This window comes from Euphorbia lathyris, chromosome 6, assembly GCF_963576675.1.
Source record: "Euphorbia lathyris chromosome 6, ddEupLath1.1, whole genome shotgun sequence".
Lineage (NCBI taxonomy): Eukaryota > Viridiplantae > Streptophyta > Magnoliopsida > Malpighiales > Euphorbiaceae > Euphorbia > Euphorbia lathyris.
The window spans coordinates 26,885,355-26,910,582 of NC_088915.1; the positions used below are offsets into that span (position 1 = coordinate 26,885,355).

The 25,228-nt window shown below is 38.6% G+C and overlaps 1 protein-coding gene across 1 annotated transcript in view; it reads right to left on the reverse strand.

Annotated features, from left to right (window-relative positions):
- Positions 1-304: 304 nt before the first annotated feature.
- Positions 305-25,228, reverse strand: part of LOC136233319 (translation initiation factor eIF2B subunit gamma-like) — a 38,595-nt gene continuing 13,671 nt past the window's right edge. The window contains exon 4 of the mRNA XM_066022945.1: positions 305-437. Coding sequence (XP_065879017.1) covers positions 372-437 — 66 coding nt within the window. The 3' untranslated portion in view covers positions 305-371. The remainder of the gene's footprint in view (positions 438-25,228) is intronic.

Below are 25,228 nucleotides of genomic sequence, written 5' to 3' on the forward strand. Positions count from 1 at the left end.
AATCATTGGATGAAATGTACCCTAACTTCTCATTGGAACCACGTAATGTGAGACTTGGTTTATCCACCGATGGGTTTAACCCTTTTGGAAATATGAGCTCCACATATAGCATATGGCCAGTGGTATTAGTTCCATATAACTTACCACCTTGGTTGTGTATGAAAAAGGAATTCATCATGTTATCTTTATTGATTCCAGGTGAGAAGGCTCCTGGAAATAATATAGATGTCTACTTAGAGCCTCTAATAGAAGAATTAAAAGAGTTATGGGAAATTGGTGTGGAGACATATGATGCTTCAAGTTCAAGTAATTTTAAACTCCATGCAGTTTTGTTATGGACCATTAGTGACTTCCCAGCATATGCAAACTTGTCAGGTTGGAGTACTAAAGGAGCTCTTGCTTGTCCTTCTTGCAATCTTGACACATGCTCTCAATATCTGAAACATGGTCATAAATTTTGTTATATGGGGCACCGTAAATTCTTAGAAGAAGATCATAATTTGAGGAAAGATAAAAAAATCATTTGATGGAACAGTGGAACAACGTGCTCCTCCTAAATATCTTTCAGGGAATGATATTCTAGACCAATTCATTGGATGTGAAAATATAACATTTGGCAAGTCTACAAAGAAAAGGAAGAAAACTGATTCCACATTGAAATATAACTGGAAGAAGAAAAGCATTTTTTCCAATTGCCCTATTGGAGTAAGCTGTTAATCCGTCACACCTTAGTTGTTATGCATATCGAAAAAAATATTTGTGATAATATCTTGGGAACAGTAATGGGAGTTGTTGGGAAAACTAAAGATAATGACAAATCTCGAATGGACATTGAATTGATGGGTATTCGTAAAGACTTGCATCTTATACCCAAAAGTTATGGAAAAGCTGAAATGTCGGTAGCTTCATACTCTTTAACATTGAAAGAAAGGAGAGATGTATGCAATTTTTTATCTAATGTCAAAGTTCCTGATGGATACTCATCCAATGTGGCCAAATGGGTAAATGTTACTGAGGGAAAAATTGGCGGCATGAAAAGTCATGATTGTCATATCTTTTTACAAGATTTACTTGCTCCAACATTTCGTGGTATCTTACCTAAACATGTATATGAGCCCTTGGTTGAAGTGGGGATGTTCTTTAAGCAATTATGCTCCAAATCATTAAGATTGGAGATCTTGGATAAATTAGAAGCTAACATTGCAAAAACACTTTGCAAGCTTGAAAAGGCTTTTCTTCCATCTTTCTTTGATATAATGGTCCATTTACCAATACATTTAGCAAATGAAGCCAAGCTTACTGGTCCAGTTCAATATCATTGGATGTTTCCTTTTGAGAGGTAATGCTTTATAATATATTAGTTTCTTTCATACAATTTAAAAAGTCATATGACATGTACTTTAAATAATGTTATTTCTTGAATAGGGACATGCAAACATATAAGATTAGTGTACGTAACAAGGCTCGTCCTGAAGGATCGATAGCTGGAGGCTACATAGCAAATGAGTGTCTTACATTTTGGTCTAGGTATTTAGAAAGGACAGAGACAAGATTTAATAGGCTGGATCGAAATTCTGATGGTGCAACGGTTCAAAACTCGGGCATATCTATTTTTTCAGCCAAATGAAAGCCTTTGAGTAAAGGCAAGACTAGATAATTATGTTATAAAGATTCTAGATCAGCTCATTTATATGCTCTAAGAAATTGTGAGGAGGTACAACCATATTTAGAGTATATATACAGTATAATTCAGTGAATTTGCATGAACTATCACTCAAAGGGAAATAAGTTATTTCAATAGTTTGTTCAGTCTAAAGTGGTGTGTTATTGCTTCTAATAATATTAGTATTTAAATATATGCAACTAAGTGCATTATTTCAATTGTACAGACTAGAGATCTTTCTTCAATTCCTCTAAATGAGTCAATCAATAAAAGTTCAGCACCACAACAAATTGATGCAGGTTTAAAAGATTCAAATATGGTATGCGTATATTATTGACTCATAAATGAAAACAAACATATTCTGGTTCTGATATTTTTGTACTGTCATTCATTTGTCTTTTTCAATTGTGGTATGTTTATAATTATTGACTTCAGAAGCTATATTTCAATTTTACAGCTTAAAAATTCATCTTCAACTCCTAAAAATAAGTCTGCTAAAGTCCCTGTGAACGGAACTCTTGTTGTGAACACTACCAAACCTACACCGAAACTTGTTAATGATGCAACTTGTACAACAAAAGAAAGTGACGAAGTATACACTCTCAACTATTTATTACATGTAGTTTTTTTTATTTCATCTTACTTGAATTATTTTCTTTTTTGTTGTCAGGCTGAGATGCTTTGTGTAGTTTGTCAAATCAATATGCCAAATATAGAAGCATATATGAAGCACATGAATGATATCAAACGTGTGTAATTTTAAAAATTTGAACAAATTTAATGTTTTTCTATGTTATTATCATGATCACATAACTTTAGGTACCTTATTTTTCATTTTCTACTTTAGATAAAATGGAAATGAAGAAATTTTCGACTAAGACATTAGGTGGACGAATCAAATCAGTGACAATGTATGATTAATTATAGAAATTGGGGCTTTAATACTTATTAATTTTCATATAATTTCACATACACTAAAGTATTTATCGTAGAAATTAATTTTTGACAAAAGGGTCAAGAAAGAAAAGTGAAAATATAGACGACATTGGTCGGGAAGCTAGCTGTTCTTGATTATTACCAAGGTAATGTTTCTTGCTTTTAATCATAAACTTTTACATTCAATTTAACAATTTCATTCTTTAATTGTTAATTATTTTATTATTTTCACAGGTTATCCAAACGACCAACTCTTGAGGAATTGAATTTTGCATGTTAATTATAATATCTTATTTTGATTGAGTTAGTAACTCAACATTTTGGACGATACAATTTCTCGTTATGTTGCTTGTTTGTAATGGATATAACCTATAACTCATAACATTAGAGCTTAATTTCAAAGTTACATTTAATCTTATAGCTTATTTCTTGTTATGTATTTTCTCAAAATTATATTTAGTCTTATTGCTTAATTTCTATAACAATAATTACTTATAATTTTTAATTTTCACTAAATTGTGTATTTTTTACAAAATACATACATATAATGGGAAAGGAAGATCTCTATTAAATAGAATAGATAATTGAAATTTATATATAAATAAAATATTACAGTGGCAAAATTTGTACCACAAAAGCCTTATATGAAAACAAAATTGGAAACAACAATGATATAATGACAAATAATCTGCCACAAAATATCCTCAAATATAGAGTAATTGTTCATCACAAAAGATTCTCTACTATGGCATTATTTCTTGCCACAAAATTATACACTTTTGTGGCAATATTGCACGCCATAAAATACATGTTTTTGTGGCGTTTATATGTGCCACAAAATACATGCTTTTGTGGAGTATAATTATGCCACAAAAGCACGTATTTTTGTGGCATAATCTTACGCCACAAAATCATGTATTTTTGTGGCATAATCTTACGCCACAAAAATACATGGTTTTTTGGCGTAAGATTATGCAACAAAATACATGTTTTTGTGGCGTAAGATTCTGGCACAAAAATACGTGCTTTTGTGACGTACAACTACGCCACAAACTACATGCTTTTGGGGCGTGAAATTCTGCCACAATACTTCTATATTGTGGCGATATTTTTCGCAATAAAATAACTTGTATAGTGGCGACAATATAAGGCCACTATAGACTATCATTCGTGGTGTTTTTTATTTCCTCACTATATAATATGGTATTGTGTCAATCAATTTTGTTAGCCACTAAAGGCTTTAGTGTCGCGTTCCTAGTGGCTAAAATTATTTTCACCACAAAAACCATCAGTGGAGAATTTCTAGTCTTTTGTGGCAAATAATTTCCCCATAAAAAATTGTTTTTCTTGTAGTGCTTCTTGCCATTCTTTTTGTCTTTCCTCAGCGTTGGGCAGCTTGACTTGATGTGGCCTGTTTGATGGCACTCAAAGCATGTAATGGGCTTTGAGCTGTCCTTTTTGTATTTGCTGTCGCTTGAGTCAGCCTTATACTTATCAAACTTCCTATAAGGCTTTTTGGAATATCTGTCATTTCTTTTGAACAGCCTTTTCATTTTTCTTGTGAACATGGCCATCTCCTCATCGTCAGTTGAGCCATCATTAGTTGAGTCAGCTTTCATGACAAGTGACTTCTGCTTCTTGTCTTCGGATTTTTCCTTCACCTCGAAATTCTTCATTGATATCTCATGGGTCAGCAGTGAGCCAATGTGTTCGTCGTATTTGTAGGTGGTTAAATCCTGAGCTTCCTCAACAGCTGTCTTCTTGGCTTGCCAGTCCTTAGGAACACTTCTGAGTATCTTTTTGACTTGTTCTTCCTCAGTGAAGATTTTCCCAAGTCTCTTGAGCTCATTTATGATGTTGGTGAATCTTGCATTCATTTCAGAAATGCCCTCATCATTGTTCATTTCGAACAGCTCGTAGAATCTCATCTGTTGGTTCACCTTGGACTCCTTCACCTTGTTGGTTCCTTCGTAGGTGACCTCCAGCTTCTTCCAGATCTCTTGTGCTGACTCACAACCTGGGATTTTATTATATTCTGCAGCATCCAGCGCACAGTGAAGCATGTTTATAGCCGAAGCATGATTTTGTAGCTTCTTGAGATCATCCTCTGTCCATTCGACCTCAGCTTTTAAAACTATTTGGCCAGCCACAACTTTCACAGGTACAAAAGGTCCTTGGACTATAGATAGCCAGGCACTCATGTTCGTAGCCTGAATGAAGTTCTTCATCCTATTCTTCCAAAAGGTATAGTTTGACCCGAAGAATAGGGGAGGCCTAGTAATGGACAGCCCCTCAGGTAATATCTGAGTTGTCTGGTTTCCAGGGGGAAACCGAGTGCTTTTTTCGCCCATGGTAGGGATCAGCTCAAGGTTGTTAAACCTTTAGCAGTGAGCTTTTAGGCTCTGATACCACTTGTTGGTCCCTTATTAAGTTGCAAGTATAGTTCCAAGGGGGGGTTAGGAACTATTTAAACTTTTTCGCAATTTAGGCAGACTTCTTTTTCTAGAGAAAAAGATTTTAACAGCAGTGCTGAGTGATCAGCAAGATACTGGCTTAGTCAACAGGTGACTAGGTCAGTTTCTTGACTTGAGTCAGGAGATAGCACTAGGAGACTATCCATGAGCTCTTATGTTTGATGCACTTAGCTCAGCTTGACCTCTTTACTAGGTCAGTTTTTCAATTATTGAAGCAAGTAATACAAATACGGAGTTAAAGGTTTAGGAAAACTTCACTCAGTAGATTTATCCAGGTTCGGCTTCTTCTAAGCCTACTCCTGTCCCCGGGACTCCGAGATTTCAAATTCTCTACTGAGCTCTTTAAAGGTAGAGCCTCAAACCTTTTACAATATCAGCAATTGAGTATGACAAGAGTACCCTCCTCTATACTTCTACTCAATCCTAATCTCTCCACTGAGTACTAATACCGAGTACTCAGCCTCTCCTTTCTATCTCTAGAAATGATAAGTATTTTGTCCTAATACAAAAATGTGCTAAGACACTTTAGAGGACTTTTCTATCACTCTAGACTTTTACACAGATGATAAACTTGTAGTGTAAGAGCTTTGCTTTGCTTTTTTTGCTTGCAGAACTTTGTAGAGATTTGGTCAGCGTAATGGCTTGGTAAAAGTTCTGTGTTGATGAAGCTTGTGATGGCACTATTTATAGAGACATCTGGGTCTGTGGCTATTTCGAATTTCGAAATAACCGTTGGAGGGAAACGGCTATGTGTCGTTGTCATCCTGACTTGTGCAGAACTCTTGGCCAATCACAATCGTGTATCTTCTATCTTTGGTCATCTCAGCAGATGGTCTCGCCTTTTATAGTAAAGTCAACTGGACAGCATACTGTGTCGTCTGAACTTTACTAAAAGAGGAAACACTTTGTCTGGAAGTTTTCCTTTGTCAGCTGCTGTCTTGTACACATTATCGAGACTCCTCAGCAGCTTCATCTTGAAGTTGTTCCCGAAGATCTTCTAGATCCTTCTGAATGCTGAGTTGCGTTTTGAACAAAATGGCAACGTCTTGACATATGCGGGCCGAGTGCACAGAGTTGTTTGACTTGGGCCTTGGCCTTCAAAATGGGCTTAGGCCTCTTGATCTTTATGTCTTATAATATTTTAACTCAACATTGAACAAACACATTAGTAGAATTAAATCAAAGCATTTAAACTTAGTGTCTTTAGAATATGTATTTTTATACTTAAACAATTTTGTCAAATCAAGATTATGTGGATAGGTGTTTCAACATGGACATCATATTGCTTTGAACAGAAATGAAATCTAAACTCTGACTCTTTTCTGAGTCAGAGTTTCTGCATAAACTCTGCACTAATCTTAAAATCTAACTCTCTCATCATTACATATTTCTCTCCATCAACTCTTTATTTATAGATGTTGAAGAGTCATGGTTGAAAGGTCGTATCCCTTGTGAAGAGTCGTGTCCATTGTGAAGAGTCGTGTCCGTTGTGAAAGGACGTCTTTATCCACCCGAATGAACGCGTTTCTTGGATTCTAACATGTGTTCATTGTACTTTGGCATTCATTTTGAACTTTCCGAGAATGGGGAACATATTTTTGGTCTTTGAAATGAAAGGAAGGAGCTGATGGTCGACGCGTGTCGCGACCGAGGATGTAGGATCCGCGGTCGCGGCATGGAGTTTTTTTCGGCCCTTTGTCCTTCGTCATCGTCCTCGATTTGCCATTTTTTATTTACGTCGTCTTTGACTCCTTGTGTAGGGTTTTTATTCTGTTTTTGAGCTCTTTTCGTTCCTATTTGGATTTTACCAAATATTTAGGTACCTTGTATCAAAGAAACATATTCGAAAGTAAAAGTACTCTAAATAGATATAAACAGCACAACTTCGTAATAAAACTGATGTAAATATTGATGATATTTTAGGTGTACTTTGGGCTTAACAACTAGGGCCCATAAGTTCCATGGTTTTTCAATCCCTACGGTTTTCGGTGCGTCACTTTCGGTAAGGCAACACCTATATAATTCCTAAAGATAGACCGAATGGCGTCGAAAATCGCATACCCCTACACAATAATCAATTATAAGTATCAAAGCAAGCAATAAACATCAACACGTATAGAGGAACGGAAATTGTAAAGCATATATTATAAATATGAAGAATGTAAATACGGGATACAACCAAGCCTAGTACATAGGAAGAGTGCAAGTTAATTAGCAAGTGGAAAGGGAGGAATCCGCCCTCGGAACTAGCTAACCGGACTCTAGGCCGTCTCTTAGGTCTTGGAGGTGGAACTCTCGAGCTTGGTGAACGGAGGTTGAACGGAACTTTGACGGAATGCCGGAATCAACGGACACGCTCTCAAGGTGATAGAGTAAAGTTACACAAAATCTAAATGTCTAAACTTTATATCCAAGTCTAGATGCTGAAATGAGTGCTAATCACTCTTATTTATACATCAAGCTAAGGGTGGAGTGGTAATTTCACCAAATACAATCATAGAGATACATTATTTTCTGCAGAATTCGCAGGACACGCCCTGCGTATGGTGGGAGACGTCCTGCGTGTTTGCCCATTTCGTCAGAAATCTCTTGCAGGTGGACCAGATTCAGATCTTGTTGACTCGAACACGCCCCGCGTATGATACCATACGTCCTGCGTGTTTGAGCTTCTGCCTTTGAGTTGCTTAAATCACACCTTTTACGCCCTGCGTACCCTAGAAGACGTCCCGCGTGTTTGAGCTCCTGGTTTTTAGACGTTAAAGAACTGCTATACACGCCCCGCGTCTCAAGAGTTGACTCTAGGAGACCATGCAGTCTGACTTTCAGGATTAGGCTAATCATTTCTAACATGTGTCATACGCCCCGCGTGTTAGGTAGTACGCCATGCGTATGCTGAGTAGACTCCATGTGATGTTTCAGGATTAGCAATCATTTCTGACTCCATGTCTCTACATCCCGCGTGGAGGGGAATACGCCCTGCGTGGATTGTATCCTTGTACCTGAAAAATATACTTCTCACGAGCCGAGTTAGCTTGACGTTTTATTCTCTAAATTTAACTAAAAATAGCGGAAATTATCCGAAAGCTCGGATTTTATTTTTATTTCATTATTTTGTCAAAACACTCTATTTTTGTAATTAAACTTATTTATTTAGCTCGAAAATAAACCGTAAACCACGCTAAAAGATAGGTACAAAACGCCCCTATCAAACCTCCTCGGACTTTAAAATTTTACTTGTCCTTAAGTAAAAGAAATCGAAAGACAAGGGATTGAGATGATTAAGAAACAAACTTTCGGGGTTTTACCAAGTACGTGGTTCCGAGGTTAAAGTTTTATGCAAAATTTTCGGTAAGTACTTACGCAAACAAATGAGTAACCGAACTTGTTTGAAACCTCCATAATCAATCTTTAATAGGCAATATTAACGAGGTTTGATTGTTTTTCGAGAACTCAATTGTACCTCACCAAGGGATTTTGCTCTTACGCTCAATTTTTTTGTGGGTCGGTGTTTTCCACTCTTCTTTGTACTTACTCGAAGTCACATTGAATTTGCATTTTTATCCGGGTTTTTCCTCCTACTTTATGGTTTAGGAACCCGGAGGGGGGTTGTAATGTGGGAGGCTTTTTAGTGGTTAATTTTTGAGACTCGAGTTTAAATACCATTTTGGTGGTCGCACCGTGTTTTTATTTTGGCCTTTTAGTAAATTCGTAAAATAGTCTCGAAATTGCTCGGGTGGAGCTTGAAAATGCCTTTTCGCTCTTTATTGTGTTTTTCTTTTTCCTTTTATTTTGAGAGCGGCACAAAAATGATATCGAGAACTTATGATGCTCTTTTGTCAAGGCCTTGGCTTATTTCGGGTGCGAATTTTGTTGGTATTTAAACAAGAGAAAAAATGGTTAATCGTTAAAAAAAAGGTGTTAACAAAAAAAGTTGGTTAGTAGGCTCAAAGGGGTTCCCTAGTAGTTGATGAAAACGAAAAAGTAAATTAAGAAAAGGATTAGACTAAGTAGGTTCGGTTTATCATCTATTGTCGTTTTAACCAAAAATAAGTGTACTTAACCCAGTATTGGATGCAAATTCTATGAGTCGAGTGAAGTCAAAGCTCTCGAAAATTTGTGAAAGAAATAGAATTCTCGTGCGAACTCTTTTAGGCTCGAATTTTACCTCACAAAATGTCGGGTTAATTGTGTACGTTCAAGTTCACGTCAAATTCTCAATTATCCCATTTTTATTGCCTTTTTAAACTTCATTATGGAGATGACCCGTGGGTTAGGACTCAAATGCTTTCGATTAGTACAAACCTAGACTTTGCATAAATTCCCTAACTTCAGAACTACGACCAAAATTCCTTAACTAAACCGATCCTTTGTTTCGATGTTTTTACTTTTAAGGATAAATAACGGAACTTTAATTGATTTCCGAGGGAGGTAGTGTTTCGGAATAATTTATGAGTTAATAAATTTGTTTAATTATTTTGATGTTATTTGATTTTTATTTTTGTTTTTGTTTAGTGCAAAACGAACTGAAAGTGCGGGGTTGCACGGCCCTCCGCATGTTTAAAGGTGACGTTAATTGCAAAAACGTCGCAAAAGAAAAGAAAGAAAACAAAAACAAAAATGAAGATAAAGTTAACTTAAAAAGAGGGGCCCAGATGGCTGGTCCCCACGCAGGGCCTGCCAGAAGGGGCGCCTTGCGCAAAAAGTGTCTTTTAAACACGCTGGGACCAGAGGTGGAAACACGCGGGGTGCACCGAAGGAGACGCCCTGCGTGTTTCTGCTCCTGGTCCGATTATGGCTTAATTAAGTGAGGCACGCAGGCGCAGTGTGAAGGACGCCCTGCGTGTTGGTTTATTGAGCATTCCAAAACACATACAAAAACGAATGTAACAAAGCATACGATATGATTAACAAAATGAAAAGTACATAGAAAATAACGAAAATAACGAAATACAAACGAGCACAAGAAAAATAAAGAAAACACAAAAACTAAAGGACTAAGAAGGATGCGGAGGAGGGTCGCGGATGTTGAAGTGGGCGAAGAAGGTGTGGGTAAAAGCGTCAAAATTGACCCGATCCTCTCTTCGTTGGGCCTCCAACGCATCGAACCGGGTGATGAAGGTCGAATGATCCATGAGGCGATTAGCCTCAAGGGTATCAAAGCGGGTGGTAATGGTGGCGTTAAGGTCCGAGAAGCGAGAATCAAAATGGGCCCGATCTTGACGTTGTTGGGCCTCCACCGCATCCAACCGAGAATAAATGTCATTGAAGTCATGGTTGGGCGGTGGGCTAAAATTAAGCCCCATTTCCGAATCGGAGCTACTATCATCTTGTTGTTGGGCCGCCCCCGCTTGTCGGGCCGCCCCCGAACTCTCCCCCGGACCGGAAGCAGGCTGCCCAAGGGATTTGAAAGCGTTTTTGCTTAGCGGTCGTGGTTCATGGCTCGGGAGGCGCTCTAAGGCGTTTGCACCGAGGGCGGAGGTGGCGAAGATAGTGATGAGGTGGCCCAAACCGATTTGGGCCCTCTTCCGACGTGGCATGGCGTGGAGGTGAATAGCCAGAAGATAAGACCAATCGTAAGCGAGCTCATTCACGGCACAATAGAGAGCTAGTAGCTCGTGAATGTTCACCTTGGTGGCCTCCGACTTCCCTGAAAAGTAGAAATTGATGACTCGGTGGAGAAGTCGGAGGACGGGGTCGAGGATGCATGATGGCCGGAGGTTGCAAACGTGAAATTTATCGTCCCCGGTGATAGCGAGCCAGAATGGTTTGGCGGAGACGTCCGTCGGCCATTGAGATATGCCTTCTTCAGCTTGTTTGGTGAAGTGGTTGCGGATCCATTGAGTATCAATGGAGAATGGTTGATTATTGAGGCGGAAGCTGAAGAAGGCGGCACCCAGGACATTGTTGGAGGTCATAGTGGTGAAGAACTCCAACACCAAGGATGGATACACGTGATGGTGAGCCCAGAAATGGTCCTCCAAACCGAGAGCGCGGAGACGCTCCTCGAAAGCATCACGGATGTTGTAATGCTCAAGAGTGTGCAATGTGATGTACGGGAGGACTAAGGGTTGATTGGCGGAGAGGTTCTGATAAGCCTCGGCCTCGGCTTCAGTGAGGAGGTGGAAGGGTGCCAGATATTGGGTTGTGAGTGGTGGTGGTGGCGAAAGGGAACGGTTAGAGCGGTTACGGGTGGTGCGAGCTCGATGAGCCTGTATTTGCTGGTCGAGAGGAGTGTTAACAACGGATCGTTTGCTTCGGGTCATGGTGGTAGGGAGGAGGAAGAAGTATGAACGGATGAGAAGAAATGTGGGAAGAGAGAGTGAGTTGTGAGGAAGAAGAAGGAGAAAATGAGGATTTTATATAGGAGAGATGGGAGAGATCCAAATGTGATTCGGATTCCCAAGGGGGATATGCGGGGCGTGAAGGGTCCACGTCCCGCGTGTCTCACCTCCTAGTTTTATTTTGGGATAAAGTGGTCGGACACGCGGGGCGTGCATGGGGGTACGCCCTGCATGTCAAGTCTCCTGGTCAGAATTGTTCTGGGAGATGGCGGAGACGCGGGGCGTACTCAGGGGTACGTCCCGCGTAAATGACGGTTTTTTGCATTTTCGTGAGTCTTTTCAAATTTTTAGTAGTTTTAATGAGTTTTATGATTTTTATGTGTTTTAAATGTAATTAAGAGGGTGAATTTATTAGGAATTTGAAAAGTTTGTGATGTGGTTGGAGAGAAAAGGAGGTGGAGTGGAGAAGTGGGAAAGATTTTTGGGGAAGAGGAGAGAGTGATGGGGAAGGAAAAAGAAGGGAAAGCTGTCATGGGGAGTCTGCAGTTCGTAGCTCCCCAGGATACGCAGGGCATGTCCCATGAGACGTCCCGTGTGTCCTGACACGTGTCCCAATTTTGGGCAAAACTGGGAAGGAATTACTACGCGGGGCGTGGTGGTCTTTACGCCCCGCGTGTTAAGACTTTTCCTTCTAAAAGAAAAACAGAATTTGGAACACGTGGGACATATTGGTGCATACGTCCCGCGTGGATTTCATTTATTTGGATTTGAACAAGGGATTTGTTTTTCTTTAAATTTTTTTTTGAGAAAAATAAAACAAGAAACACAAAACAGAAATGTAACACCGAATGAAAATAACGATATGAGGAAAACTAAAAATATCGTATGTAAATCGAAAAACGGTTATGGTACATATAAACAAGTGGTTTGCGAAATCCAAACCGTTGCTACGCTTAGAGTTGGAGTAGCTCGACTTTTTCCCATGCGGTGGCTTAATGCAAGATGTCCGAGTTGGAACTTGACGGGTCCGAACTTCCGCTGTTTAGGATCGTGATCACCTGTTCGGACTCCCGGTTCTTGCCCCGCGGGTTTGGCTCAGTGTTTGCCGGGAGGGTTCCTAGCGGCCTTTCTTGTTGCTGCCGGCTCAAGTGGGCCACCTGGCGGCTAAGGTCCCTACAAAACACTTCGCAATCGGAAAGACGGGTTAATATATCCTTCAACAAAGACGTGACCGACTGACCATGTACATTGTTGGGAGGTGGTGCGTTTCGATTACCGGGCATGGCTTGTGATTGCCCTAGCCCATTTTCCCGATATTCTTGCTCAAAGTCGGATGGAGGTCTCAACATGTTATTATTATTACCATATGATAAGTTCGGGTGTTGATACCGAGGCCTCCAACCGCTATTATTATTATTATGGTGGTGATAGGAGTTCGGGTTAGGACCATACCTTGGGTTGCCTCCTATATAACTTACGCTCTCGATATCACCGGCGAAAGGGCTACCGGCTTGGAAATTGAGTCCGTCGTGGTCTCCACCACAGTGATTGCACATTAGGACGGGTGCAACCTTATTGAGGCTCATCTGGGCTATCAAAGCGTCAAGTTTTTTATTCATCTCCGCCATGGAACTTTTTGGAGCCTCTTTCTCCACAGTGAACATTTGATGTCTCGAAGGTCCGGCAAGCCGATCCTCTTGCTATTGCACGCTTTTTCTCGCAAGCTCATGAATGAGCTCGTATGCTTCGTTAGCTGACTTCCGAAACAGGTCCCCACCTGCAGCAGAATCCACGGTAGCACGATTAGTCGGAGTCAAACCGTGATAAAAAGTGCTTACTAAATCATGTTTGGGGATATCATGGTGCGGGCAGCTTCGAAGCAACTTCCGGAATCGTGCCCAAGCCGCATGGAGGGCCTCGTGTTCGAGCTGCTGGAAGGTTATGATGTCGTTCCTCAACTTGACTGTCTTAGAGGGCGGAAAATAATAGGAAAGGAACTCCTTTTCGAGTTCCACCCATGATGTGATCGAACCCGCCTCCAACGAGTGCAGCCATTCCAGTGCCTGTCCTGTCAAGGAAAAGGGAAACAATTTTAGTCGGACAGCCTCAATTGGTACACCGTTTTGCCGAGAAGTTTCGGCACACATAACAAATTTGTCTAAATGTTCGTTTGGGTTCTCATGAGGTTCTCCTCCGAACTGGCCAAGTTGCTGGATGAGTTGGATCATGCTAGTCTTAATTTCATAGGTGTTGGTCGGGATGGTGGGGGCAACGATTCCGTTGCGGTTTTGAGGACGGTGTGGAGCAAGAATCTCCATCATTGAGCGCATGTCGTTCCCTCCACCATTGCGGTTGTTATTCACGGGTTGCACCGGCAGCCTTTGGTTGCCCTCGGGCTGATTAGCTTCATTGTTGAGGTTTGTCATTTTGTCTCTCCGAATCCTGAAAAGAGTACGTGATAGGGGCGTTTCGTCCCTATCTTTTAACGTGATTTACGGTTTAATTTTAGAAGAAATAAATAAGTTTAATTACAAAAATAGAGTGTTTTAATAAAACAACAAAATAAAAATAAATTCCTTCTTTCGGTTAATTTTCCTTATTTTTTATTAATATTAGAAAATAAAACGTCAAGCTAAAGATTTGTATTTCAGGTACGAGGAATGAGTGAAAATCTACTCAAATACGCGGGGCGTATCATCATTTACGTGGGGCGTATCATCATTTACGCGGGGCGTATCATCATTTACGTGGGGCGGATCGTTATTTACGTGGGGCGTAAAACATGGTGTCAGAAATAATTGCCTTATCTGCAGGCACTATGTGGAAATGACTCAGCATACGCAGGGCGTATGACACCTTACGTGGGGCGTATGACACATGTCGGAAATGATTGGCCTAATCCTGAAAGTCAGACTGCATTGTCTCCCGGAGTCAACTCTACTACGTGGGGCGTAAAACCATATACGCGGGGCGTAAAATCATTTACGCGGGGCGTATCACCATATACGCGAGGCGTAAAAGGTAGTTCTTCAACGTAAAAAGATCAGAGACTCATTTACGCGGGGCGTACTTCAGCTACGCAGGGCGTATTTGAGACAATTAAACATAGAGTTGGTCCACATGCAGGAGATTTTTGACGGAATGGGCATATACGCGGGGCGTGTCTCACCATACGCGGGGCGTATTATGGTATTTCTGCACTCAATGATGTTGCTCCATACTTGCACCTTGTGAAGTTACATTTGTGCCCCTAGCTTGATGTATAAATAAGAGTGACTAGCACTCAATTAAAAAGCCTGAGACCTTAATAAATCTCTTGACACCTTGCACATAGCTACATTTTACCTCTTTTTATTCTTGTTATTTTAGTTTTAAGATTCAGTTTTTATGTAATAGAACTCTCCCACCTCGAGAGCTTGTTCGTTCATTCCGGCATTCCATCGAAGTTCCTGATAGCTCCCATTTATATAGTGTTTTTAGGATTAATTTAGATTGTTTTTATTAGTTTCTAGTTAAGTTTTTGTATTAATTTGTTAGTTTTTAGTTAGATTTAGTATTTTCCTTTATTTATGGCATTTTCGGTGTTTCAGGGATTTTCAGGGACCTTTCGTGCATTTCCGAACCAGACCCAAGCCTATTGGAGCCTTTCCGGATCATTCAGGGACCATCAGAGCACTTTTAGGATTCGTCAGGGACCATTAGAGCACTTTTCGGAAGCCCAGGGACCTAAACAGATAAAAGCCAGAGTCACAGTTCCTCAAATAGGACCTGTCTCGGCGAGACATCACCTGTCTTGTCGAGATAGGCCCTCGTCTCGTCGAGACAGGCCTTGTCTCGGCGAGACGAGGCGGGAGAAGGCGCGCCTGCGCCTTCCCCTTTGCTGAAATTCGCGGATCAGGGCCCTAAAAGCCCATTTAACACTTTGTAAATGCCATTTTTACCCCTGATGCATTAGGGTTTCCTCCCTAACTCTATAAATAGGGAGCTAAACCTAATCTTTCGGGGGGGATTAGCCATTCAATAAATCAGAGAGTCGCTAGGGCTTTCTCTCCTCCATTATGTAGGTTTATATTTTTGTTTAGATTAGATTTCCTGCTTTCTAGATTAGGTTTATTTTCTGTTTTTATTTCTTATTCAAGAACAATTGATGGGAGAAGCTCCATATCTTCTATTTTTGTAATCAGAATCGACAAGCGGGTTTTGGATTTCTATCTCTCCCTCTTATCTTTTCCTTTTATATTCAATTGAAGATGTTTTTCCATTATTCATAATTTCCTCCTATTTTGATTAGTTTGTCTATGAACTGATCTCCATCTAATTTGGGATGGGGAAGAAATTGGTTGTATGAATATGTGTGATTAGGGATCTAGGACCTTTGATTGATCAGTTTATACATGCTTAATGCCTAGAAATTGTTAGGAACGGGATTTATGCTAAAATGAACATTGATAATGATCAACTAGCCTGTTTATGTATATAATGTGCCTAATGCCTGTGACCCTGACATTAAATAGGATTATAGATAGATGAGAACCTGACCACGGAATCGTCTATACCGAATTTGTATTAACCTGACTTCACTAGAGACCACTAGGAATGAGGCTTTGTGGCTGAGCTACGACTTTAGTCTTAGTTGTCAATAAACCTAATGCTTTGCATGACCTAGGGTATATGCCTAATCAAGCCGTCACCCAAATGCATGTGAATAGGAAGGACAATTCTGATCAAATTAGTCTTTCACTTAGGACAACTACCTTCAATCATTGGTAAAACATAAATCTGAACTCCCTAAGCCCATACCTAGGATTTAATCAAAGGATTCCTCAGCCTAGGTTGTGCCATCCATTAATTCATCTTCTACCTTGTCAATTGTTCAATTTATTTTGTATCTTTATTGCTTTCAATTAGTTAATTAGTTATAAAAAAAAACCAAATCTTTATCCAACCCTCTAAACAATTAGATCATTCTAGGTAGATTTGCTAGTTATAACAAATAGTCCTTGTGGTTCGATCTCGTGCTTAGCACAATATTACTTGTTGCGATAGGATACACTTGTCCTATTAAATGCTATATACTTTGCGAGCATCAGTTCCGTTCCATCCTCGTCCACCAAGCTCGAGAGTTCCACCTCCGAGTCCTAAGAGACGGCCTTGAGTCCGGTTGGCTAGTTCCGAGGGCCGATTCTTCCATCTTCGCTCGCTAATTAGCTTGCACTCATCCTATGTACTAGGCTTGGTTGTATTCTATATTCTTACTCTCCATATTTATAATTGACTATTGTGTAGGGGAACGCGATTTCCGACGCCATTCGGGCTATCTTTAGGGATTCATATAGGTGTTGCCTTACCGAAAGTGACAAACCGAAAACCGTAGGAATTGACACACCACGAAACTTACGGGCCCTAGTTTCTGATCCCCAGCATTAAACATGCCTTGACTAGGAACCACGTAGTCTAAGTACTTCACCGGTCGGTCGAACTACACGTAGTCGTCTTTGCAAGAGTAAATCATCAACCGAATATATTCGGAGTTATTGCATGTTATGTTTATAACCTATCGTCACCCATATCATTCCGTGGAGTTTTCCGTTACATAAATCTGTATCACCAATAGGTTAGGAGTAGTTTGTAGTTGTGTCTCTCACCAACCCCAAAGTATTCACCGCTTAGATAACGTATAAAACCGAGTCGTCTAACCGGATTATTACTTGATACGATGGGGTACACTTGCCCCTAAGTAGTCGTTGTGTCTAGGAAAGTTAGAGCATTAATAAAGATCACATTCGTAGCCGTAGTACATCCATCGTAATATATATTTATCGTTGCTAAAGCTCTAGCCTAGGTCGTACGCGCATCAAGTTTTTGGCGCCGTTGCCGGGGATTTATAATTTCCTACAATATTAGACAAAAACGTTTTATTGTTAGTTTAAGCAGTTGTAAATATTATTCTCTTTTTGTGAATAATTTATTTTATTTCGTACTAATAACCTTTTCCATGGCATTATAGTTGTCATCTGTGGGACGACCTCATGGGTGACGAATGTTCGCACCAACAATCGTCCTCGCAATTCGATGTGGTAATCTCTATGCTTAAAGGTATTCAAGTGAGATTATCTAACAATGAGGCATATTGCAAGGATTTGGGAAATCAAATCACTAGATTGACGTCTCGTCTTGATTCAACCGCGGACGAATCAATTCGAGACACCAATCCGGGTGATCAACATGTAGAGGTCGAGTTAATTGAGCCCTCTCAAGAGGAGTCCCCAAGCCATGTAGGATGTATCAACTGCGAGGAGCCGAAAATCCTAATCGATAAGCCGGTCATGTGTAAACCCATGGAAATAAATCCAAAGCTAGAAGAGTTCAAGGTTCCATCTGAATTTTTCACCCTTTTTGAACTACCGAAGGAGTCAAAAAGGGAGCAAACTAAACTCTTCAATAATTTTTGTAAATATAGTTTTTGGTTTTTGTTAAATTTTTTTGAAGCTAACAATCTGTTTTGTAGGTACGGATTGTTTATTCAAGAATTTGCATTTTGTAAATATAGTGGGAAATGCTAAGTCGAGCTCACCGACTATAACGTAGCGCTTCTTGGAGGCAACCCAAGCTCGAATAAGGGAGTTTTTCTTTCCCAACTTTTATTTTCCGTATGTCATTTCTTTAAAAAAAATCAAAAGAAAAACAAATCCCACTTTTTCCAAAAATAAGCCGCGCGGGGAGTAACCCATTTTTACGCCCCGCGTGCCCACCGTTTTTCTTGTATAAATGGCTCAGAGATAGAAACACGCGAGGCGCCACTCTTCATGCGCCTCGCGTATTTGAGTCTCTGTCCAAAAACGGCTCAACATGCACCTCCTACGCGGGGCGCCCCCCTGGGCACGCCTTGCGTAGGACCTAACTCTAAGAGTCCTATTTTGTCCTTCTTTATTTTTATTTTTGTTTTCTTTTCTTTTTGCGACGCCCTTGGAATAGGCGTCATTTTAATAACGCGGAGGGCCGTGCAACCCCGCACTCTTAGTTTGGTTTGCACTAACAAAAATAAAAACAAAAATAAAAATAAAATAAACAACAAAATAATTAAACTAATTTATTAACTCTTTTAAATTTTTCCGACACGCTATCCCTCCTTCGGAAATTAATTAAAGTTCCGTTATTTGTCATCAAAAGTAAAAGACGTCGACACAAGAGGATGGCCTAAATAAGAGATTTTAGTCTAGGTTTTGAAATTAGGGAATTTGTGCAAAGCTTAGGTTAGTACTAAACTAAGGCATTGAGTCTTAATCCAAATGTTATCTCCATAATGAACTTTGAAAAGGCAATAAAAACGGGATAGTTGAGAATTTAGCGAAGACTTGATAGTGCACAATTTAAACCCGAATCTTTGTGAGGTATTTTTGAGCCTAAAAGAGTTCGTACGAGAACTCTAATTCTTTCGCAATTTTTTGAGAGTTTTGACTTCACTCGACTCATAGAATTTGCATCCAATACCGGGTTAAGTACACTTATTTTTGGTAAAAAAGGCAATAGATGATAAAATGAACCCACTTAGGCTAATTTTTCTTAAATTATTTTTCTCGTTTTCATTAACCCTTAGGAAACCCCTTCGAGCCTATTAACCAACTTTTTTGTTAATACCCTTTTAATATTTAACCCTTTTTCCTCTTGTTCAAATACCGACAAAATCAATCACCCAAATCACTCGGAAAAAGTCACGGCCTTAGCAAATGAGCACCATAAGCTTTCAAAATATTGTTTTTGTGCCTCTATCAAAACAAAGGATATAATAAAAGCAAAAAGGCATTCTCAAGCTCCACCCGAGCAATTTTCAAGTATATCTTGTAAAATTCGCTAAGGCCGAAGCAAAATACGGTGCGATCATAAGTCGGTATTTTGAAACTTGAGTCTCTTTAAACTAACCACTAAAAAGCCACCCACATTACAACCCCCCTCCGGGTTCATTTTTAATGTTGCCTAACCATATTTTAAGAGGAAAAACCCGGATGAAAATACAAATTCAACATGATCTCGAGTAAGTGCAAAGAAGAGTGCTAAAACACCGACCCACCAAAAATTGAGCGTAAGAGTGAAAGTCCTTGGTGAGGTACTACCGAGTTCTCAAAAAAATGATCGGCTCCCGTTAATATCGCCAATTAAACCTAATCATGGAGGTCTCAAATAAAATTTTGTACTCAATTGCTTGCGTAGGTACTTACCGAAATCTTTGCATAAAAACCGTAACTCTGAAATCACGCGCTTGGTAAAACCAACCCTTCGGTTTGTCTCTCAATTATCTCAATCCATTGTCTTTCGATTTCTTTTACTTGAGGACAAGTAAAACTTTAAAGTCCGAGGAGGTTTGATAGGGGCATTTCGTCCCTATCTTTTAACGTGATTTACGGTTTAATTTAGAAATAAATAAGTTTAATTACAAAAATAGAGTGTTTTAATAAAATAACAAAATAAAAATAAATTCCTTACTTTCGGTTAATTTTCCTTATTTTTGATTAATATTAGAAAATAAAACGTCAAGCTAAAGATTTGTATTTCAGGTACGAGGAATGAGTGAAAATCTACTCAAATACGCGGGGCGTATCATCATTTACGCGGGGCGTATCGTCATTTACGCGGAGCATAAAACATGGTGTCAGAAATAATTGTCTTATCCGCATGCACCATGTGGAAATGACTCAGCATACGCGGGGCGTATGACACATATCGGAAATGATTGGCCTAATCCTGAAAGTCATACTACATTGTCTCCCGGAGTCAACTCTACTACGCGGGGCGTAAAACCATATACGCGGGGCGTAAAATCATTTACGCGGGGCATATCACCATATACGCGGGGCATAAAAGGTAGTTCTTCAACGTAAAAAGATCAGAGACTCATTTACGCGGGGCGTACTTCAGCTACGCAGGGCGTATTTGAGACAATTAAACATAAAATTGGTCCACATGTAGGAGATTTCTGACGGAATGGGCATATACGCGGGGCGTGTCTCACCATACGCGGGACGTATTATGGGATTTCTGCACTCAATGATGTTGCTCCATACTTGCACCTTGTAAAGTTACATTTGTGCTCCTAGCTTGATGTATAAATAAGAGTGACTAGCACTCAATTAAAAAGCCTGAGACCTTAATAAATCTCTTGACACCTTGTACATAGCTACATTTTACCTCTTTTAATTCTTGTTATTTTAGTTTTAAGATTCAGTTTTTATGTAATAAAACTCTTCCAATTTTGTTTTGCAGTCAGTGATACTGTTCAATATGTCAATGCTTCTAATGGTATAGTTTTAATTGCCAGAATAAAGAAGCAAGTAAAATAATTGTTGGGACAAATGATTTTATTTCATTCAATTTTAATGTCAGCTTCAGCTTAAGATCGATATCTCAAAGCTCCATGGCATGCCTTGGGAAGCCAATTAAAAATTAGCCCATTGTAATTGTAAAAATTTACTAGGTTCTTAAAAATATCCTCGAGTTTTTTTTTTTTTTTTGTTACCTTTTCCAACCAAATGCTTCAAAATCTAAATAATTGAAAAAGATAAGATGACCTTTTTCCTTTTCGAAATTTCCTTGCATAAGGCTTGAAGATATCACTCAGATCAGACTATATATGCTCCTCTGAAATGCCGAAAATATGAGAAGAAAAAAAGATAGTATATTTTACTGTTGTCCCATCAATCTTTACATTCTGATATTTTCCCATCATTGACATAGTATTTCCCTTATTTTTATGTTCTTATATCTTGCTATTTTCCATTATGTATTTTCGTGCAAGTTTGATAATCATATTGTAGCTTCATGGTTGAATTCTTCTTTTGTCGACTGAAATCTGAATGCACCAGGGAGTGGTACTACCTCAAGGTTAAGGCAATTGGGAATGGAATTCACTGTTTGGGTATTTAAACATGTAAGCATCTTGGCTCTTAGTTTTGGATTGTAATTTAATTTTAAAATACTGTGAAGAATTTTTGACCTTTAAAGAAAATAGATGCGGGTGGATCCTACACTGACATTTATCTCTCTGTCCTACCTACCTACCAAAACCCAAAGGAATTGTGCCATAGGAACTTCCAGAAATATGAAGAAGAAATGAATATTAATTGAAAGTGATTGCCTCAGTATATGACTTGCTGTGAATTTGTCTTAGTTTTTAAAAAATATTGCTGGTACATGTGTTGCAATGGAAGGTCCCTTAGGCAAGCAGAATTGACCTAATTTACTTTTACCTGTAATATTGTTGCTATACTCTGTTTGTTATCTAGTTATGGGTTTCTGTAATATGAAGAATAATTCACCCTCTTAGTAGGGTTTCCGAGACTTGCTTTCCTTTTGTCATATTTTAGCTTAATGTGGAAGTGCTTGTTATGGAGAACCCAACATTTTCTGATTTGAAAATCTCTCTTTATAATAGTGACTTTCTTTCTATAATTCCAATACCACTTAAACACAGCTCCTAAGGGATCTAAAAAAGATCAAATTTCTACCTCTTGGTAAATAACCTTGCACATTTAAAATAACTGGTTTGGTTTCTTGTATATAGTCACTACCTGGAATTCATACCTAAAACTGAATATGAATGGAAATATTACTGCCCTGAAACACGCATACAATCACACAGTCACGTACATATCTAGGGAGACAAGACAAATAGTCCTATAACTTCGGGAGAAGAGGTGCTGTTATGTGTCTGCAGATAGGATGTTGTCACAGGTCCTTTCACAAGAAAATCCTTGATTTCTCTTGCTTTTCACGTTCTTCGAGTTGCCTATCCTTAAAGCTCAATGGTAATTTGTAAGAGATCACCAAACTCCCTTCACACGCTTAATTGTTTTTATTTAATATGATCCTCCCCTTTAAATAGACAATGATTCTAAATACATAAGAATTCCTTTTCCGAAACACTCCCAAACAATAAGACTCCTAAATAATGGAACTTCCTAAATAATAAAACTACTGAATAATGAAAATCCCTAAATAATATAACTCCTGAACAATAGAAAATTAAATAATAGAACTTTTTAAATAAGATCCAAACCCTACTATCTGTAACGTAACAGGTGCCTCCTCAAAGTGAGTGATCTAGGTCTATTAATATGGTAAAAGAAATACCATTGGATCATTGCAGTGCCTACCGTAACTATGGGTTACCAAGTCCACTGACAAACTTTATTGATTAAGAAATTAATAACCTTATATTTGACAGTATTAATGAGGGTGATTTTTTATAAGGTACTTAAAATTGTAATAGAGTAAGAAGTGTAGACATAAAATTTGACGGTAATTTTAACGTTGGTTGGTCACCGTTAGATCGACTTATTAGAATCCCACGGTGGAGATTAAAATTATCCTAAGGCTTATCTAATAAACATAGATTTAACGACGACTGACCGGGGAAAATTTAAATTGGAAATGTATCTAAAGTGTCGTATGAGATATCATGGATATAAGTATTTAATTAAGACAACTCTGAAATATCAATTTTTTTTTTTGGCTTTCTTCTTGGTGGAGAAAACTCAAATTGGAGCCTTGAAATATCAATATAGAGACAATTACATGTACGTAAATGGCACTGAATTTGACAAGATTGTTGTAAACTTTTTCAAATTTAACTTCGAAAAATGTGATTTCCCTTGGATGCAAGAAGGCTGACTGCCTTTAATGCTATTACTTTCTTAAGAGTCGCCAAGCTGTGGATTCATAATATCCTACTTCAAAAGATCATTGGCTAAGCTTGTGAAGGTCAAACAATGAAAATGGTTCAATTGGTATATAGTATATACACATGTAACTTGAAGTGCTATGATGTGTTTTCACTGTTTCAGATCATTGGCTAAGCTTGTGAAGGTCAAATAATGAAAATGGTTCAATTGGTATATAGTATGTACACTTGTAACTTGAAGTGATGTGATGTGTTTTCACTGTTCCAGTGCATCTTTGTAAAGTTCGGAAAAGCTTTGATCGCTTTTGACAGATGCATGATAGAACTTTTTACATGCATCATTTAGGCACGAATTGATCAGCTTAACCTCATGGGCCCAGTTATACTGAATGGAATTCTGAAGTTACTTGATAGTTATTCAATCTCAGAATCAGGTTAGCGAGTGCTTTTATATATGCTCATGGTTTCATGATGTTAGGATATGTATGATTTCATTTTGAGTGATTCTACCCTATTTGCATATTTCAATGTAATTGATGGTATTTACTTCCAGATGTTACTGCGAGAGAAACCAAAACCTTTTCTTTTCAAGCAATTGGTTTGCTTGCACAACGTCTGCCACATCTATTTAGGTACTTACAAGTTACATATCTGCTCCTCTTTTAAGTCGTACATCATTAGTGCAATTAACTAGTCTGATGGCTATTCCCCTTTGTCTCAGAGACAAGATTGACATAGCTGTTCGCCTTTTTTATTCATTGAAAGTGGAGGCACAGTCTCTCCGTTTTGCTATCCAAGACGCAACCAATTCTCTTGCGGCCGCATACAAGGTTTTCTACTTAACTTAGCCAAAGTAGGTCTCTTTATTTTCTTCCTTCATTTGAAGGTTGGATCACTTAGCTTCCATTTTGGCATTTTCAAGTATTGTTTTTGGTTGTTTTTCGTTTTTCGTTTTTCGTTTTTCGTTTTTCGTTTTTCGTTTTTCGTTTTTCGTTTTTCGTTTTTCGTTTTTCGTTTTTCGTTTTTCGTTTTTCGTTTTTTTTCGTTCTTGCAATGTTTCTATTAAGAAATAAATTCTCGATAACTATGTTGGTGTTCGCTCTTGTGTTTTGATTTTTGAGTATTGTCACTGTGATACTATGACAGTTTGCATCAATGATAAGGGCGGTGGTAATAGTAATGTTTTCTCTTTTATCACTATTCAATTTGGGAATGTTATTTTTAACACTGAAATTTTTCTCTTTCCAAAATAAATTCTGAAAATATCTTGTTGATATGTTTAAAACTGTCATACTAGACCTTCCTAAGCCATGAATTTGGCGAAGAAACTTTCGTGTCGGAGGAATATGGAAATGCTATTGGAAACTCTTACCTTTAGGCTATTTTGTGAATGGGGCGTTTAGATTATTGAAGCGATGAAAATATTTGGATATCCTGTTGAGTTATCCCCCTTCTGGTCTCGTGTGTTTTATTTGATGATAATGATTTTTTCAAATCCCTTGATATCATTACAACTGGTGCCAGTTTCCTGCTGTTTTATTGTTAACACTTGTGTGTCATAACCACCATTAGCAGTACTGCCCATTACTAGGCTACTATTAACTGCTTTTTATGGTAACCAACATGCATATCATCACAACCATGTAATGTTGAAGATGCACGCTTGATATTGTTGTGATTAGATCATTGTTACTCTCAACACCATGAACATCCATACTGGCCTTCATTGCCACAGTCACATTCTGTCAATTTTTCTAGTATGTCTGATGTTCTTGCCAACAAGAAATCTGGTTCTAGTTAGTATAGCACAACATCAATATTTTAGTTTGAACTTAAACCTCTCTTAAATGAAATTGTCTTCTGTGCTTTCACTTTCGATTCAAATTTACAAAGATAATATTTGTTTTGGTAATATTTAAATCGTCAAGTAATTATTTCTCTAGAAAAAGCTCCTGACTCAGAATTTTTCACCAATATTTGAATTTTTAATTAATTATTATTTTTAATTAAAGGCGAGGAGGGGAGTTTATGGTAGCAGGACATCCCAACTATGTTGGCACCCCCTGCAAAACCAAAGACCCCCGACCCAATATATTAACCAAAGACCCCCGACCCAATTTATTAAAATAGGAAGCAGAAAATTCATACAAGAGAAAAACAAAGAAACGGGAAATTTAAACAATCCGATAAGCCAGTCGGC